This window comes from Scyliorhinus canicula, chromosome 7 (assembly GCF_902713615.1).
Source record: "Scyliorhinus canicula chromosome 7, sScyCan1.1, whole genome shotgun sequence".
Classification (NCBI taxonomy): Eukaryota; Metazoa; Chordata; class Chondrichthyes; order Carcharhiniformes; family Scyliorhinidae; genus Scyliorhinus; species Scyliorhinus canicula.
Window position 1 is genome coordinate 44,790,223 of NC_052152.1, and position 19,876 is coordinate 44,810,098.

Consider the following 19,876-nt stretch of genomic DNA (forward strand, 5'->3'; position numbering starts at 1 on the left):
AGATGGGAGGTGATGGGGTTGTTCTTCGAAGACCATACCCAACTCAGTTTTGGTGCATCTTATGGTTGAGCTTCTCCATGGAGGCTGTTGTAGACCTTCCCAGTCTCTTGCAAAAAAGCCTGCTGCCTTCTGGACCTAAGGGCCCTGCTTTGCCAATGGGTTTCAATGTTATGCAGCCCTTAACTTCATGCCAGATCCTAAAATATTGATCATTATAAGATCTGTCCAGAAAGGTATTTCTGTTCTCCCTTCCAGAGTCATCACATTACCATCCCTTGCCAAAAAGATGTGTGTAATGTACCATCAATGACTACGAGATGAATGGTGAACTATTGAGGCTTTATTGTGCTAGATGTTAAGCCTCCTGCAGCTGGAACCAAGAATGGGGGCAGTGCAGGAGAGCGTACACTTTTATACAGAGCCTGCTGGGTGGAGCCAGCAGGCCGGGATTTACTGTAATAGCTGGAGTACGATGGCAGTACTGTAATATACGTAGTGTATGATCAGTGGTGTTTACCACAGTGTGATTGACCATTTCTGAGCTTTTTCCAATGGTACCTTTGACAGACCCACTGCCACGGCAGCACATTGGGCGCGATTCTCCCAAAACGGGAGAAATTGTAAGGCTGGCGTCAAACCCGGGCGGGTTTGATGCCAGCGCACCCCTTCCCGACTGGGAACCGATTCTGGTCCCCGGTCGGGGCTAGCATGCGCGGATGACGTCATCGCGTATTTGCGCGAAACCCGCGCATGCGCGGGCCGGGATGCCCCTCAGCCGCCCCGCGAATGGATACTGCGGGGCGGCGGAAGGACAAATAGTGCGTGGGCATCGGGCCCGCTGCCCGCGATCGGTGCCCACCGATCGCGGGCCCATGGCACCCTTGGCACGGCCGTGGTACTGCCGTGCCAATCGGTGCCATGGTTATAAAAAGCGAGTTGTTCCCGCCGTTTTTACGAACGGCCAGACCAGGTCTGTTTGCCGTTCGTAAAAACAGCGTAAAGGGCTGGGGCTTCGGCCCATCGAACAGCTGTGAATCGCTGCCGGCCGTAAAAAGACGGCGGCAGCGATTCGTGTCGGGAGTTGGGCGGGGGGGGGGGGGGGGGGGAGAATAGCGGGAGGGCGGGAAAAATGTCGGGAAGGCCCTCCCGCTATTCTCCGACCCGTCGTGGGGGGCGGAGAATCGGGCCCATTGTGTCAGAAGAACATGTGCTTTGGGACTGCACCTTATAATCAATATTAGGCTGGATTCTCCACTTCGCTATGCCAGAAGTGAGAATTGCGATCAGGGGGAGAATCATGTAAAATGGAAAAAATCCATTTTGTGCCTGACACTGAATCCAACGCCATATTCTGGTCCCTTGCTGGTGACAAAATTGAAGTTTGTACCCCATGCCGGAGGGTCCACGCAAAATCATCATTTGCATGGATTTTAATATCATTAGTCGGTTGGACACTTCATGCTCCACCCCTCCACGATGCTCCACCCCTCTTAGATGGCGGGTGCAAATTGGTGCAAGTATTTACAAGTGGGACCTGAGTGCTATGGCTGTTGAGGGAGTGCGAGAAGGTAAGAAAACTCTTAAAATCTCTCCAAGGTTGTTGGACTTGCTGAGGGGCAGCTACCTGGATCGGTGGGAGTAGCGGGGAACTACTTGGTGCCAAGTCCATGGACTCAGGATGCCCCCCTTGGGATTGGGATGGCCTGGCACAGATTGCCATTGCTGCAGTATGTGATTTAAATGTATCCCTTTGGTGCTCCTTACAGACCCCTGGCTGTTCACTCTGCTGACTGCTCACTGCGTCCTGTAAATGTTTACAGAGCCTCTGGTCATCTGGGAACCTACCCAGGCTGCCCCTCTGGAAATCCTCAGACCCCAATGGGTGTGGTCAAGCCCAATCAGTGGCACACCAGGTGCTGCCACTCCTCAGTGCGCTCATCAGAAGCTCAACCCCACTGCAGGAGAAGCAGGGGAATAGCAGAGCTCACCCCAAACAAAGGACACATGCATCATGGCCTTTGGCACTCTCGCTGACACATTGTCCCTCTCAGGGCAGATGTTGCACCAGTGACACTAGCAGCTAGTCCACCCCTCAGGACCCCCAGCTGTCTCCAAGCACTGCCTGCCCACCGCTCCCCTGCTCCCATTCATCCTGCCCACGGTCAGGTTGTCACAGGACCCACATCACACTGCAGATATGCTCCCTGCAGATACACACTTCCCTGCATCAACCCCATCTGTAGGACCTGCCCATATACAAGCCTCTAAGCATGGAGGTGATTGGTGGCACACAATGACCTTCTCCATTGCAAAACCAGGTGCCACTTTTCTGGTGGGATAACACACGGCGCACCCAGTGAGGAAACCCACAGGAGACCCCACTGGGGAGGCAGGGCCACAGAGCCTATCGCTGCCACGGGTTATGGCTGCCACCCATACCCCTGTTGACAGGGATGGGTGGTGAGGATAGAGGATCCCCACACCACAGACCCGGTGCAACTCACTGATAGGGACAGGGGTGCAGTGCGGACGTCAACATATTGACGGGGCCGGGTGAGGGATGGGGATGGGGTGCGGATTGGGGGGGACATGTTGACGGTGGCGCAGCATTACAACTCAGGGTGACTATGTAACTTGGTGGCATTGGATGGGCAAGGGTTTACTCATCCTGCTAACATTTCTTCTCTTTCTCCCTCCCCCCTACAGAGAATGAATTTTAGAGTACAGCCGACAATGCTCGTTATCTACTTGGCCGCAGCTGTTGTTGCGAATACATGGAGGCTGGAGGAGGAGAACCAGCTCAGAGAGGACCCTGCACAAGAGGAGCTTGCCCTAGAAGAGCAGAGGCCATTCAGTAAGACTCGAGTGCCCGCCTTCCAACAGGCCGAGGAGGAGGTGCGAAGGAGGTGCCACGTGAGGGCACATGTGTATTATTGGCATCTGTCCTTCAAGGAGCTGCTGGACCGCCTGTGCTGCCGAAGACTTCGGCTAACCAGTGAGACCATGCGCCATACATGGCAGATGGTGGCACCCTGGCACCAGGGGGCTATGGAGGAGTATACCCACTCCTGATGGCCCATTCATGATGGCCGTGAAGGTGATGGTCACCCGGAACCTTTATGCCTCTGGTTTATTCTATGGTTCAAGCGGATACCGTGTGAAGTCTCGCTGACGTCAGCACACAGGTGCATCCACAATGTGATTGATGCCTTATGCGCCCAGGTAGCGGACTGTATAACATTCAATCTGGACCAGGCCTATCAAGATGCCTGGGCTATAGGATTAACCATCTTGGTTGGCATGCTCTCAGTCCAGGGGGTGATCAATGGAACGCATATACCCCTCCAGACACCGGTTCTACAGGAGGCTCCCTTCATCAATAATAACGGGTTCCACTCCCTGATTGTGCAGTTGGTGCACATCCAGAAGCGCAACACCTATCCGGGCAGACTACAGTTGTTCCCTGGGAGTGGGCAGTCCGCTCTGGAGACCCTGCCTCCACCTGTTATGCTGCATTATATCTGAAGTGCGCACTAGAAGGTGGCCCAGGAGCCTCTTCACTAAAATGCCCACCAAGCTGATAATCTCTGTGATGGTGGAGGGTGCAGGTGACAGTAGTGACGAGAAGTCGGTATCTTCCTCGGACTGGTGCCCTGGGGTGTGCTGGTGATGTGACTCGAGGACAGTGGCCCCGGACAGCTCGGTCTCATCTGTTGGTGACTCTGCAAGGCAAAAGGCACGGTGACATCTTAGGATGGTCTGGTCTGTGGAAGAGGAGTGACTCACTTGCTTAGGGGCATCAGTGTTGCATTGGTCTCTTATTTGCTGGCCGCTTGCCGACCCCCATGTCAACCACCACCCTTTCCTCGGCCTTACCTGCTAGCTGTATTGCCCTCTGCACCGCAGGGGCCTGGACATGCAGGTCAGGGATGCCGCCTTCAGTCTTCTGGTGCTCTCGTCTGTTATTGGCCGCCTTGTCTCAGGGAACACAGATAAAACATGGTGAGACACATGGATGAAGGTTCCACCGGGGTCTGTATGCTGGTGGAATGTGTGAGAAAGGCTCCTGGCCAAAGAGGACAATACAGGTGTTGGGGTTTGGTGGAGGATGGGTTGTAAGGGAGATGCAGGCAGGTGGGGTGTGGTTGGTCTTTAGGGAATTGGGGGATGATGTGAGGAGTAAGGATGGGAGTGATGCCACAGAGGTGGTGACTCACCCGAGCTGACCGGAGGAGGTCATTCATCTGTTTGCAGAACTGGTTTTCAGGCCTTCTCGTCAGGCTGGGAGCACTGACCGCTCTGCCACCTCCTCCCACCCTGTTGACAACAGCAAGCTTCAGTCTGTGGCCCACCTGTGGGAAGAGGGTGTCTCTCCTCTACTCCACTGCGTCCAGCATCCTGGCCAGCACACTTTCCAGAAATCCGGGAGGGATTCCCATGAAAAACGGTGTGGAAATCGGCGGGTCCGTGATCGACAAGCTGCAGCCGCACTTAATCAGTACACTCCCACTCACACCCTGCAGGGGCCGAAAAGATGGGACAGGTTGTGCTGGAGCGCCCATATTTTTGATGGTTCAGCTGGGGCCAGAGGGCACCCCGGGGGTGGGGGGGGGCAGAGGGCAACCAGGGGAGTGCCCCGGGGAGATCACCTATACGACCCAGGACACCAGATTTAAAGCAGGGTGGCATCGCCATGCGCAGCCACATGGCTATTTTGCCGGCTGAGGTAATAGTGTTGTCTACCTGTCCACCCCGAGCGCACAGCTCACCTCCTGGCCATCCCGCCAGCCCTGGCAGAAACCCCCTGGCAAGCGGCATGGCTGTCAGCAAATTCTGGTGGTGGTGGACACTCTCCATACGCCCTCTCTCTCTCTCAGTAGCCACTACGCCAGGTTCATGATTTGTGAGAGCACACGTGGACCGCGCCGTCGGGAACGCGGGCCATCGGAGGCGGAGTATCGTGGGTGGGTCCACTAATGAGATGCAAACGGTGTTGCAACTATGTGCGCGTGCGTCGCAATGACCCGTTTTCAAGGAGGCGGAGCATCTCGATTCGGCATCACACTGCCACCTGCTGCGATTTCGGCGTCCGGAGCTATTCTCCGCCCACTTGCACCCCCCAATTTTGGCGGCGGCTAATGAAGAATCCCGCCCACAGTCTCCCAAATGGAGAATCCCAGCCAGTATAACTTCGAGCCATTGCTTTAGATTATCTAGTCTCACATTTTCTTTTTCACATTGTTATTGATCTGTGGGAATGAAGGTAAACTGTAATCAAGCTTAGAGTGCATGAAAACAGGAGGAATGTTGACCGATAGATAACCATACATACCAAATTTAATAACAGACATTTACATTTGCTTTTTTATGCCTTATAAACACATAAATATATACCAATTGCACACATATGTTTCATGTACCATTTTTTTCAAGAACTGAACAGAAGATGTCCTGTATTTTCATACCCGCCTCTAGCGTGTATGCAGAATACCAAAGATGACTCACCTTTCTTTATTCCTCGTCTTTCGCTGTTGGGTTGAATGGTTCAATTCCAATGGAACAGCTGAGACCTGAAATTGCTCACATCCAGACAAGTATTACGGACAGGAGGGGGGTTAATTTAAACAGTACATTTGCACATTCTCCCCGTGTCTGCGTGGGTTTCACCCCCACAACCCAAAGATGTGCAGGTTAGTTGGATTGGCCACATTAAATTGCCCCTTAATTGGAAAAAATGAATTGGATATTCTAAATTTATTTATAAAAAGCATTTTTTAACAGTACTGATTTCTCTTCTCACCACCTGTCCGTGATCAGCTATTTTTGATTTGTTTCCCCCTTTATAAGCTATGGTATATTTCCAATCTCTCCGCCTTGTGGCGAGCCAATTTCCTGCTAACAACCCTGCAGCAAACTCGAGATGAGATGAACTCAGAGGGTTAGTTTATTTGCGCACACACTCAAAATGCGGGAGAAGGGTCACAACCCTCCTTTGCATTCACACAGTAAAAGAGGGACAGAAAAAGAAAGATTTACAGCCTGAGTTATGAAATGCATTTGGTTCCTGTATAGCTCTCTTTGAATTTGATCTGTGCAGCCCGCATGGGGTCTTTAATGGCTGTTCTGAGATAACAATGTGCAAGTTTCCTCGATACCGACAGGTAGCTTCCTTTCTTCAGGGTCACAGGTAATCATAGATTCAGTCATTCTAGTTCTTGGCGAGTTTGAAATTTTGAGAGATAGCAATATATATATATCTATATTTTATAAGATATAGAGGGTGAGGTCTTAGTCCCTCACACAAGATATAAATGTTATGTTCCCTGGTTCCTATTTTTGTGTTACTTTGGTTTATTAGGGTTTTTATTTTGCAGCTTAGAACAATATCACCACAGGCTTTATTTTCCGTAAAGTTGCTAGGCCAAATATTCTTCTGGACTCGGGAAAACCCACCCCGTGCATTTTTATAGCTTGCGAACTGCACACCCAACCCAGCCTTGGGTGACTGTGGGGAGTTTGCACGTTCGCCCTGTGTCTGTGTGGGTTTCCTCCGGGTGCTCTGGTTTCCTACCATGGTCCAAGGATGTGCAGGTTGGAGGATTGGCCATGCTAAATTGGCCCTTAGTGTACAAAGATGTCTAGGTTAGGTGAAAGGGTTATTGGGATAGTTCAGGGGAGTGGGCTTGGATGGAGTGTTCTTTCAGAGGGTTGGTGAAGACACTATGGGCTGAATGGCCTCCTTCTGCACTGTAGAGGTTCTATGATTCAGTTAACTACATCACAAGATCTCTTACATTATTGATGCTGAGAAAAATAGCATTCTGCCATGTGAAAACACCCTTGCAATGCTTGCAATCCTATCAGCTGGTGTGAACAAACCAAAACAGCATCAAAGGGACAACCTGCTTTTTAAAAAAATCATTTACAGGATGTGGGCATCGCTGATTAGGCCAGCGTTTATTGCCCATCTCTAGTTGCCCTTCAGAAGATGGTGGTGAGTTGCCTTCTTGAACCGCTGTAGTCCCGAGGTGCAGGTACACCCACTGTGCTGTTACAGAGGGAGTTCCAGGATTTTGACCCAGCGACAGTGAAGGAATAGCGATATATTTCCAAGTCGGATGGTGAGTGACTTGGAGGGGAACCTCCAGGTAATGGGGTTCCCAGGTATCTGCTGCTCCTGTCCTTCTAGATGATAGTGGTCTTGGGTTTGGAAGGTGCTCCCCAAGGAACTTGGTGAGTTCCTGCAGTGCACCTTCAAGATGGTACACACGGCAGCCACTGTTCGTTGGTGGTGGAGGGATTGAATGTTTGTGGAAGGGGTAGCTATCAAGCAGGCTGCTTTGTCCTGATGATGTTGAGATTCTTGAGTGTTGTTGGAGTTCCACTCATTCAGGCAAGCAGTGAGTATTCCATTACACTCCTAACTTGTGTCTTGTTGGCGATGGACAGCTTTGGGGGCTCAGGAGGCAAGTTACTCTCCATAGGCTTCCTAGCCTTTGACCTGCTCTGGTAGCCACAGTATTAATATTAATATTAGTATTAGAGGCTGGTTTAGCTCACTGGGCTAAATCGCTGGCTTTTAAAGCAGACCAAGCAGGCTAACAGCACGGTTCGATTCCCGTACCAGCCTCCCCGGACAGGCGCCGGAATGTGGCGACTAGGGGCTTTTCACAGTAACTTCATTGAAGCCTACTCGTGACAATAAGCAGTTTTTATTTATTTTAATATGGCTTGTCCAGTTCAGTTTCTGATCAATGTTAACCCCTAGGATATTGATTGTGGGGGATTCAGCAATGGTAATGCCACTGAATATCATGGTGCGATGGTTAGATCCTTTCTTGTAGGAGGTGGTCTAACCATTGCCTGGCACTTGTAAGTAACTTGCCACTTGTCAGCCCAAGAATAGATATTGTCCAGCTTATTGTCTGAGGAGTCGCGAATGGTGCTGAAAATTTTGCAATCATCTGCGAACATCCCCCACTTCTGACCTTATGGTGGAAGGGAGGTCATTGATGAAGCACCGGAAGATGGTTGGGCCTAGGACACACCCTGAGGATTAGATTGGAGAAAGAGTATATTCTAAGTGCATTATGCACTTTGTTTAACAGCTGGGTGAGCTCCCGAATGCAATACGCATTTTGGAACTCACTTGTAGGGAACCTCGCATCCTGTAGAGTTTAAAAGTCTAGCTGGATCTACTGGGATGTATGTTTCATGGAGGTATGATTTACATTGGAACACGCTGAAGAAACAGTACTACAAGTTCCATGAGACCAGACGCCAGTGTTCGTTACTGTTAGAGCTGGTGTGTCTCAGGAAGAGACAGATATCTTTGGTATCAAAGACTACATAGAAAAGTAAACCAAAGTAAATGGGAGGAGGTGGCAACCCATGTTATTGTGCATAATAAATCCCAAAGGCTATTGGTTGAGGTGGTTCATGGGCGGGATTCTCCAATCCCACGGCAGAGTGTCCACGCCGTCGTAAATGCCATCACACTTTGCGACGGCGTGAACGGGCCGCTCCCAAGTCTACTTCTGGCCCCTACAGGGGGACAGCACGGCGCTGGAGCGGTTCAATGCTGCTCCAGCTGCAGATCCCGGCGCGAACTGGGCGCCGCGGGATCCGCACATGCGCAGTTGCGCCGGCGCCAACGAGAACATGCGCAGTGGCCTCCTTCAATGCGCTGGCCCTGACACAACATGGCGCAGGGCTACAGGGGCCGGCACGTAGGAAAGGAGGCCTCAGCCACAGAGGCCGGACCACCGACCGGTGGGTCCTAATCGCGGGCCAGGCCACATTGGAAGCCCCCCCCCTGGGGTCGGACCCCCCCCCCCCCCCCCTCCCCCACAAAGGCTGTCACCGGACCCTTACACGACAAGGTCCCGCCGGCCCAGAGCAAGTTAGAATGGCGCCGACGGGACTCGGCTCTTTTCTTATGGCTGCTCGGCACATCTGGGCCGGAGAATTGGCGGGCTGGCCGCGTACAGCGGCCTGCGACCGGCGCCGCGCCAACCACGCCGGCGCCAATGGTGCCAATTCTCCACACTGCAGAGAATCGCGTGCCGATGCCAGGGAGGCGTGGCCCATTTGCAGGGATTCTCCGGCCCGGCGCGGGGCTGGGAGAATCCCACCCCATGGGTTTCAGTTGGTCTGTGAAGCTTAGTTCAGGCACCACAATATTCCCTTAAGTAGGATACTAAAGTGTACATGGTATCTCCCTCATAGTGATGGTGGAAGTTGCAAATACCCCTTTTGTAACCTCCCTCTAAAAGGCCCGAATCACACAATTAAAGGGGTTTCCTGCCTTCAATGTCCAACAGATGATCCGTTCTAGCCCACAGATGATCCCTTCTAGCTCTTACATAAGACAGAAACATTTACATATATTTATCTGTGAATATAGGAGCCCTCCATGCTGCCTTCTCTCCTGAAGCTGCAGTTCCTTCAGCTTCTCTCAGTTGAAGCCCTTGCTGCTGAGAAAGTGACATCGTCCTTGAACCACCACATAACTACCACTGCTTCAAAAGATGTTCTGAACAAGGCTTTTTCGCAAGGCCTCCAAAACCTGCTTGAGGCTATTTGGTCTGTGATGACACCAGTCCAGTAGCCCTTTTGAGCTTGTGCCCTGCACTACAAGGAACCACTACATGGGCAGCACAATAGCAGAAGTGGATAGCACTGTGGCTTCACAGCGCCAGGGTCCCAGGTTCGATTCCCCGCTGGGTCACTGTCTGTGCGGAGTCTGCACGTTCTCCCATGGGTCTGCATGGGTTTCCTCTGGGTGCTCCGGTTTCCTCCAAAGACATGCAGGTTAGGTGGATTGGTCATGACAAATTGCCCTTCGTGACCAAAAAGGTTAGGAGGCGTTATTGGGTTACGGGGATAGGGTAGAAGTGAAAGCTTAAGTGGGGCGGTGCAGAATCGATGGGCTGAATGGCCTCCTTCTGCACTGTATGTTCTATATTCTATGTTCTATGAAGGGTAGTTGATGTTGTTGTTTCATCTGTGTAAACTAACAACGAGCTCGTACCCTCACTCTCTTCAGTACCGGCAGCCCTTCACACTTTGAGATCAGAAGCTGACTCCTGAGCAGCTGCTTCCCTGAAATAAACATCACCCCAAGCCTCTGTGGGTACAGGGGAACCTTCCCAGCAACCCATCACTAAAACATGTCTCACTCAGGAAATAGCTCAGGGGAGAAATGGACTAGGAGCAAGAGTAATTAGCTAGCACAAAGAAGGTAAACATCATTTTAAGGCGTATCAGTAGATAATATAAATTGATTTACTGGCACCTTTAAGCAAATTTCATTCTGTAAACACAGCTTGATCACAGAGTCTTGAGTTAGGTTCCGTGTACGCTTGCAAATTTTGAGAGTTTGGTGATAGCAGGGAAAGAGTAAACATCTGTCTTAAGAAGGAGATTGGCACGTCTCTGACAGGGAGTGATTTTGTGAGGAGATGGATATGAAGGGACTGCGCTACAAATTACACCCTCCATCCTTTTACTGTTGGTGATCCTTTTCCATGTCCTCCCTGTCTGTGTATGCTCCCTAAACCGTGCTCTGTCTTCATCATTGTCTCATCTATGTTCCTTGAAGCAGCAAATCTTCCTTCATTGACTGTCATGTTGCTGCCACAGGCTGCAATGATTTTGGAGAGTCTCGATGGACTGTATTTCAGGGCTCCACCAGATTTATCGATGAATCTAAAATTACGCTTCTATAGTTTTGTTCTATAATAGCAAGAGTGTCGATAGATCTGTCCGTGGAAACCTTATTGGCATCGCAGGGGATAGAGCTGATTACAAATCAACCATCTCCATAAAAGACAGCCATGAGCACTGGCATGGTAGATTGCCACAGGATGAAAGCAGCGTGGCAATTTTCTATGTAGTGTGCATTCACATACTGGAGATAGTGACTGGAATTGCAAACGAGCTGCACATTAATCAAATGTAAACTTTTCTTTCCTGTTTGCCTTTGTGCACTCATCCATTCTGTCACATATCCTTGCACCTGTGAGTACTCTGCTGGCCTAAGGGACTACATAGATCTTTCTTTGTTTCCCTGATATCATCGGCAAAGAAATAGATTTCATGGCCCACTCATACAGCATCAGTCTGGGTGCAATAGTGTACTACTGCTGGACTTAAGACCACCAGATGCTGTCTCGAACGAGCTAGCCTCAAAGAAACCCAAACACAACGGTGAGGTTGTCCTGGTGGAAGCAGGCCACAGGTCTTCAATTAGCAGTTGATAAGTTGCCCAATGGCCTCCTTGAGGTAGCATTGTGTTCTGAAGCAACAAAGTTAAGGGAAATTTAAGTAACGGTTTCATGATCTGAAAACCCAAGTGAGTTGGTACCTGTCTGCAGGGGATAGATTCCTTCTGTGATGTCTCACCCTAATTTTCGACAGTTGGGCCCTTTCTATTTCCTCAATCTGCCTCCCCTTCATAGCACAGGCACAGATAGATTCCCATTGGAAAATCCATGTCTCCGATGCAAGAGTAAACTTTCTGCAAAACTGACTAAACAGCATTCCAAAGATCCTGACAAATCCACCATATCACCAATGTTCCAATCCCATTTGATGTTATAACTGGACAGGAGGATCCCAGAATAGAACCCTGGCTCAAAAAGGGCATGAAAACCTTTTTAGAAAATGTGGAGGAACAATCACAGGACCACTAATTCCTTTTAACAACGAGAAAAAAAACATTTATTGAACATGAAAAGTTTGATCATGATACAATACTCCTTAACTCCCACTTAGCTTCACGGATATATGCAAAGTTAAAGATTAACATGGGTTACAAAGAATATTGTAGGCTATGACAAAAAGTCCAGCTTTGACAAAGATTCATCGGACTCGAAACGTTAGCTCTTTTCTCTCCCTACAGATGCTGCCAGGCTTGCTGAGATTTTCCAGCATTGTCCCTTTCGTTTTAGATTCCAGTATCCGCAGTAATTTGCTTTTATATCGTAGGCTATAATGGTCTCAGTAACATACAGTACCTTTAAACACACAATCTGGCTGTGGTAAGGCACACTCTGCCCTGAGCCCAAGTGATTTATTTTTATGGATTTCTCTTCAAAATCCCCACTCGGAACTCCACTTGGAAAAAAAACATGTTTTAAAATCCTCTCTCACAATACTTTCTATGAGCATTTTACATTACGAGTCCAGTCCAAGTTTTCAAAACTACTCTTTGAAACAAAGCTTCCGCCCCACTTTTAACAAAACGTCAAGCATCCAGGCTTCACATCTTGCCCTTCGGGATTTCTTTGTCTTGCCTGTTGCACAAATTTTTCATAATTGTTTTAACTATTGAGTCCCAGACTGTATTAAGATGGCATCAAACTTTTGATTTACCTCTGAAGTCTGCTTCCCCACTTTAAATCTGGTTACAGCAGCTGTCTCTTTAACTCAGCTTTCTTCTCCGCTCTGCCTGCCTTTGCTGAACATTTCTCTGTTCTAGTATAGATTTAGAGAAATACAGCACAGAACAGGCCCTTCGGCCCACGATGTTGCGCCGAACTTTTGTCCTAGGTTAATCATAGAATTTTGGACAATTTTTCATGGCCAATCCACCCAACCTGCACATCTTTGGACTGTGGGAGGAAACCGGAGTACCCGGAGGAAACCCACGCAGTCACGGGGAGGATGTGCAGACTCCACACAGACAGTGACCCAAGTCGAAATCGAACTTGGGACCCTGGAGCTGTGAAGCAATTGTGCTTTCCACAATGCTACCGTGCTGCCCTTAAGAAGTTAACCTACACTCCATTATTCTACCCTAATCCAAGTACCTATCCAATAGCTGCTTGAAGGTCCCTAACTTTTCCGACTCAACTACTACCACAGGCAGTGCATTCCATGCCCCCACTACTCTCTGGGTAAAGAACCTACCTCTGACATCCCCTCTATATCTTCCACCATTTATCTTAAATTTATGTCCCCTTGTAATGGTGTGTTCCACCCGGGGAAAAAGTCTCTGACTGCCTACTCTATCTATTCCCCTGATCATCTTATAAACCTCTATCAAGTCGCCCCTCATCCTTCTCCGTTCTAATGAGAAAAGGCCTAGCACCCTCAACCTTTCCTCGTATGACCTACTCTCCATTCCAGGCAACATACTGGTAAATCTCCTTTGCACCTTTTCCAAAGCTTCCACATCCTTCCTAAAATGAGGTGACCAGAACTGCACACAGTACTCCAAATGTGGCCTGACCAAGGTTTTGTACAGCTGCATCATCACCTCACGGCTCTTAAATTCAATCCCTCTGCTAATGAACAAATATAGTTAATCTCCAGCTTCTTGGAAACTTCTCTTCAGATGACACAATGGTTAGTACTGCTGTTTCATAGCACCAGGGACCCGTGTTTGATTCTGCCCTTGTTGACTGTCTCTGGGGAGTTTGCATGTTCTCCATTGGTGTCTGCATAGATTTCTCCGGGTGCCCTAGTTTCCTCCCACAGCCTAAAGATGTGGAGGTTAGGTGGATTGGCCATGCTAAAATTACCCTGTGGTGTCCAAAGATGTGCAGGTTAGGTGGGGTTACAGGGATAGGGTGGGGGAGTGGGCCTAGGTGCTCTTTCAGAGGTTCAGTTCAGACTCCACTGGGCCTAATGGCTCCTCTGCACTGTGGGGATTATATGAATTCTATGGATGTGTATTCTTTAGTTTCCTGAACATGCTGGACTTCAGCTCTCTGCACTTTTTTCTTAACCATTACAGTGGTATGGCTTTCTTCTAGCAAAGCTGAGAGAGATGTCCCCTCTCTAGCTTTCTAAACCAACTGCAAACAAATTCAGTTACAACTAAATTCAAAAAGCCATTCTACCATAAAAGGGCCCTCAGTTTGAAGCAAAGACTTCACCTTCTCCAAGTACAATAGAAGCACAGTTGAAACCGAATAAATCCCCCACACATACAAACACCGTTTCCCAGCATGAATCTAACTACAGATTTGTGCCTTCTTCCACAGAAACATTAAATTAAACCCATTTAAGACTGTACCTTATTTCTAATATTTACCAATACAAATATAAATCCCTGAAAACTAAATTTGTTTTTCTAATACCAAGAAGTAAAACTGATATGAAGCCAAAGCAGAAAAAATTCTAAATTGCAAAAATCAAAATGGCCTCTTCAATGCACCTTGGTATGTGAGAATAAAATGGCAGTGAAATCAAAAGAAAATCTTATAGTCCCTATAGTGTGACTGACCAACGTTTTGCTTCTTCTCCCACCAGTGAAACATTTTCTCGTAGAAATAATTTTTAGACAGCTCGGACCTCATGAGCAGCGTATTGAAATAAAATTCCTGAGCAACAGCCAATTGAACATATCAACTCTTAAACTAACAATGTAAGTGTTTAATTTGCCCTTTTTTAAATATAGAACGTACACTTATTATTTGCATGCTTGCTGGAAAGCTGAAGACGCTCGATTTGAACTGTAACCTCGCCTTGTAAAGGATTTTCAATGTATTTGCGACATTGGATGTTAACCAGGCAGCTCCACGGAATAAACCAATTCAAAAGCAATAGCTTTTGACAGAGCACCAGTAATATGCTAACCTGCAATGAATACTAATTAAATTTTCACCAGGTTTCTGCTGTGATACGATAGTTATTGTAGTATTAATGTTGGAAGTGAAAAATACACCAATAGCATATTCAAACCTTTATGACAAGGATGTAATATGATAAATATGTAAGAATGTAAGAAATAAGAGCAGAGTAGGCCATTTGACCCTCAAGCCTTCTCTGCCATTCAATAATATCTTGGCTGATCTGATTGTGGCCTTAACCCCATTTCCCTGCCTGCCATTGGCGGAATTCTCCGCCGGCTCCAAAAATCGCAGAGGCCGTCGTGAACTCGGCCGAGGATCACGACGGCCTCGGGGCCCGCTCCCCGCACCTAAATCACCCCCACCCGGGGGGCTAGGAGCGGGCCCCCGTCGTTCCCGGCCACAACCTCAGCCGCGGAAATGACGCCCGAACGGCACTTCGCGGATGACATCAGCGCGCAGACGACGCGAACCCGTGCATGCGCAGTGCCGTCTTTCTCCACCACCGCCCGGCAAGACGTGGCGGCTTGATCTTGCCGGGCGGGCGGAGGGCACCAATCGTGGGCCTGTCCCCTCCGGAGCACAGTCGCGGTGCTCCCGTCCCAATCGGGCCCCTGGATGCTCCAAACGGGCATCCGGCGCCCGTTTCACGAATGCAGCGACCAGGTGTGGTTGCTGCCGTGGTGAAACGGGCGTGAAGGGCCGGCCGCTCTGCCCATCGGGCTCGGAGAATCACCGTTCACCGTGAAAAACGGCGAGCGCAGATTTTTCCGAGGGGGGGGGGAATCGTGGGGGCGCAAAAAATGTCGGGAGGCCCTCCCACAATTCTCCCACGCCGCGTGGGAAGTGAAGAATTCCACCCATAATCTTTGACTTCCTCGTCGGTGAAAAGAAATGAAATGGTTCAGATGAAGTGACAAACTGGAGTGAAGCTTATCATTGAGAAGCAAGGGTGAATGAGGACTTCTAAATCCTGCACCCAATGGAAAGTGGCAGAGAGAGAATAGATTTTACTGCTAATTTATCTCTGTGACCATTTTAACTGTTTCCTTGGACAGTAAAGGCACCTGGCTCAAGTAAATTTGGTCCAATATTGGGATAGATAACTATCCTAACGTGGCATAAATTCATTGTAAGTGAAGTGTAAGCCCCATTTATATCAATAATTTATATCAGTAAAGAGTGCTTCCACCATATTTCTGGCCAGGTTACAGTGACGGACGGAACAGAGGCTGCGCTGAGGAAATGACGAATGGCATATTCAGAATTTCAGCCAAAGTCACAATTCAAGACAACCCAAGCACAGCTTGTGCATTTCTTATCTCACCGCCAATAGGGACAACTGTAAAGAAAGTTTAGAAAAATAATTTGTTGCAACGTCCCGCTTTTTAAACATCATCAGGTCTCTCACTTTTATGTTTTCCTTATAGACCTAATCAGCAATCAAATGGCAGAACAATGAGAAAAGTCATATCATATACCTGGTTTGAGAACGTGAATGCCATCACTATTCGACAGTCGTCAAGTTGGCACAGGAAAAGATATGCAATTCATTTTGAGAAATTACGCATTAGGGAGCTCCCTTTGAATGACAGGTAAACAATTGCCACTGTTGCTCGGTACGATATCATAATGTAACCTTTTCCCCGAAACTTTCTTGCCTTATTTCCTTAATGAATTAACTAATTCGGGGCATAATTCCACATGGAGTAAGCAGCTCTCAACTAAGTGGCCACACCTGGGGCAGGATTCTCCAATAATGGGGCTACGTCCCCACCCCAGCGTACAAATGCTGGCGAATCACTCTGGACTTTCCTTAAGAAAAGGGGGCTGGCAAGGCCCCGGAGTGCTTCTTGCAGCTCTGGCTGCGGATACGGGGTCCCACACTTCCGGTCGGGAGTCCGCGCATGCGTACGGTGGCAGCCTGCAATAACTGTTTCCTAACAATTGTCCGTGGGACATGGCGGACATGGACCGCGGAGCAGCACCAGAAATGTATGCTCCTCCGAGATCGCGCTTACCCGCGGGTCCGTGATGCCCGATCGCCTTCATGGCCGTCCATGAGACACACCACCCCCCCCCCTCGGTGATCGATCCCCCCGTCCCCCACCAGGGCGGCCACAGGCTGAGTCCATAGCCGCCATAGGTTGTTAGGACCACGCCGTCGGGAACTGGGCCAGTTTTCCTCGAAGAACCGGGGAGGGGATCTCTGTCAATGGCCCCCTACCCGCGCCATGTAGTTCGCATGTGAGAGACTCCCGAGCGATTCTCCAAGGACGGGCCAGATTTTGGTGTAAACGCCCATTCTCTGCCCCCGCGCCGATCGCGATTTCGGCACGGAAGCTCGGAGAATCCAGCCCCTGATATGTGAAAATTGGTAGTGTGTTTGAATGAGTTGGGAATTATTTTGAAAATTCATAGAATTTACAGTGCAGAAGGAGCTATTCGGCCCATCGAACCTGCACCAGCCCTTGGAAAGATCACCCTACCTAAGCCCACACCTCCACGCTTTCCCCGTAACCCAGTAATCCTACCTAACCTTTATGGGCACTAAGGGCAATTTAACATGGCCAATCCACCTAATCTGCCATCTATAGACTGTGGGAGGAAACCCGAGCATCCGGAGAAAACCCACGCAGACACGGGGAGAACGTGCAGGCTCTGCACAGACAGTGACCCAAGCCGGGAATGGAACTTGGGACCCTGGAGCTGTGAAGCAACTGTGCTAACCACTGTGCTACCGTGTCACCCACTCATTGGATAGTATTCATTGAATGGGAGCTCAGTTGATTTTTCCTCTCCCTAGCCTAAGGACACTAAGGATATTGCTGCCCCAATAATGGTCTTTACTGTAAAATATTACAGCACTACCTGAATTTACTCAGAGAACAATAAGGGAGCTCGTAATGATGTCCTTTGTAGTTTCGCACAGTTGTTGCTAAGGGAAGATTTTATGGAACCATACAATTGTTAGAAAAGAGTTATTGTTCCCCAGCGCTGAAGCTAGAATTGGAGTTTTAATTGTTTAATAGACCACACTTATTGTTTGATAGACTGCACACATATATACATATAAAGAGAATACAGATGGCACTGTGAAGGATTGGAGAAGTGATTATTGAACATAATAAACTTGGAGTCAACAAAGTCAGCATTTGCTTTCTAGTTCTTATTGTAGTGCTGCCATCGCAGTTGAACAAAATCACTTGATTTTTCTATCAGATGTGGCTCCCTGATCAAAGCAATATTTTGAGAAATTGGCTCTTCTGTAGGTGATAGAACATAGAACATAGAACATAGAACAGTACAGCACAGAACAGGCCCTTCGGCCCTCAATGTTGTGCCGAACAATGATCACCCTACTTAAACCCACGTAACCCGTATACCCATCCCCCCATTAACCTTACACTACGGGCAATTTAGCATGGCCAATCCACCTAACCAAATGGGATCAATCCTATTTAACCTGGAAATGAGGTTCTGACCACATATTCACTCCATCACCAAGGCCATCTACTTCCAGTATCCTGCACACCAGCCTCAGCTGGTTGGCTGTTGTAGCCCTCACCCATACCTTTGTTACCTCTGCACCTGACGATTCCGATGCTCTCCTGGTTGCCTTCCTACTTTCAAACCAAATGAACTTGATCTCATCCAAAGTCCTGCTATCCTTATGCAGATCCAAATGAAATTCCATTCATCCGTCATCCCTGCGCTTGCTGACCAACAATTTCTGACCAACTTGTGGTTAAATAGCGTCTGGAATGTATAATCCTCACCCATGTTTATCAATCCTTCCACGGTTATTTTTCCCCTCTCCATTTCTGTCACCTCCTTCAGCCCTATAAAGTTCTGCAAACTCGTTACCTCTCCATTTCTGCCCCCATTCACCCACCATTGTTCTACCACTGGGGATCATGCCTTTAGCTGCAGAGATGTTACGCTCTGGAATTATCTTAAACCCCTCTGTTTCTCTCTCCTCCTTTAAGATGCAGTTTTAAGATGCTCTTTGACCAAGCTGTGACCAGTCAGCTGTCCAATAGCCCTTTAAGTGCCATAGTGTCAAATGTATTGTGATAAGGTTCTGGTGAAGTGCCTTGGGATGCTTTACCATGTTAAAGGTGCTATAGAAATGCAAATTGTTATCCTTTTTATTGGCAATAGTAATCTAATCAGATGTGCACTATTAGTAGTGAACAAAAATCATAGGGTACCAATCCTGCGCGTCATGAATTTGGGAAATAATACATGTCTATTTATGCAAATAATTCTCAATCTCAACCATCTTGTGATGAAATTTGGTGAGTAGAATTTCATATCGTTACACACCAAAGCAGATGCAAAAAGAAAAGATTATAATGAGAGTGAAAGAAGTCCCTCTGCTGCGTATTAAAAAGGCAATTTCTATGTTATCAAGATAAAAAAACAGTAAGAAGTCTTACAACACCAGGTTAAAGTCCAACAGGTTTGTTTCAAACACGAGCTTTCGGAGCACGGCTCCTTCTTCAGGTGAATGGAAAGGCTTGTTCCAGAAATGTTTATATAGACACAGTCAGAGATGCCCCGGAATGCGAGCACCTGCAGGCAATCAAATCATCAAAGATGCAGAGAGAGAGGTAACTCCAGGTTAAAGAGGTGTGAATTGTCCCAAGCCAGTTCAGTCGGTAGGCCTCTGCAAGTCCAGGCTTGTTGGTGGGGGCCGAATGTAATGCGACATGAATCCCAGATCCCGGTTGAGTCCGCATTCATGCGTGCGGAACTTAGCTATAAGTTTTTGCTCAGCAATTTTGCGTTGTCGCGTCTCCTGAAGGCCTCCTTGTAGAATGCTGACCCGGAGATGAAGAAGGAGCCGTGCTCCGAAAGCTCGTGTTTGAAACAAACCTGTTGGACTTTAACCTGGTGTTGTAAGACTTCTTACTGTGCTCACCCCAGTCCAACGCCGGCATCTCCACATCAAAGATAAAAAAATGCAGCTGCTTGTGCCATTACCAGCCCCTTTCACCTTGCAATACTACCCTTTTGTCATTCAATCTTGTCCAACTCATCACAGACCTTTTTTCCATACCAGCTACAGAACCTTTTGCTTGCAAAGAGTTGAGTGGCATCCATTGTGACTGCACGGCGGCATAGTGGTTAGCACAGCTGCCTTACAGTGGCAGGGACCCGGGTTCAATTCCAGCCTTGGGTGACTGTCCGTGTGGAATTTGCACTTTCTCCCCGTGTTTGCATGGGTTTCCTCCCACAGTCCAAAGATGTGCAGGTTAAGAAGATTGGCCATGGTAAATTTTTCCTTT

The 19,876-nt window shown here is 48.5% G+C and overlaps 1 protein-coding gene across 2 annotated transcripts in view; it reads left to right on the forward strand.

The window, feature by feature from the left end:
• pla1a (phospholipase A1 member A) overlaps positions 1-19,876 on the forward strand; it is a 46,565-nt gene that overhangs the window by 23,247 nt on the left and 3,442 nt on the right. For both annotated transcript variants that reach the window (XM_038801900.1, XM_038801901.1), the window contains 2 exons: positions 14,263-14,377; positions 16,013-16,177. In XM_038801900.1, the coding sequence (XP_038657828.1) occupies positions 14,263-14,377; positions 16,013-16,177 (280 nt within the window). The remainder of the gene's footprint in view (positions 1-14,262; positions 14,378-16,012; positions 16,178-19,876) is intronic.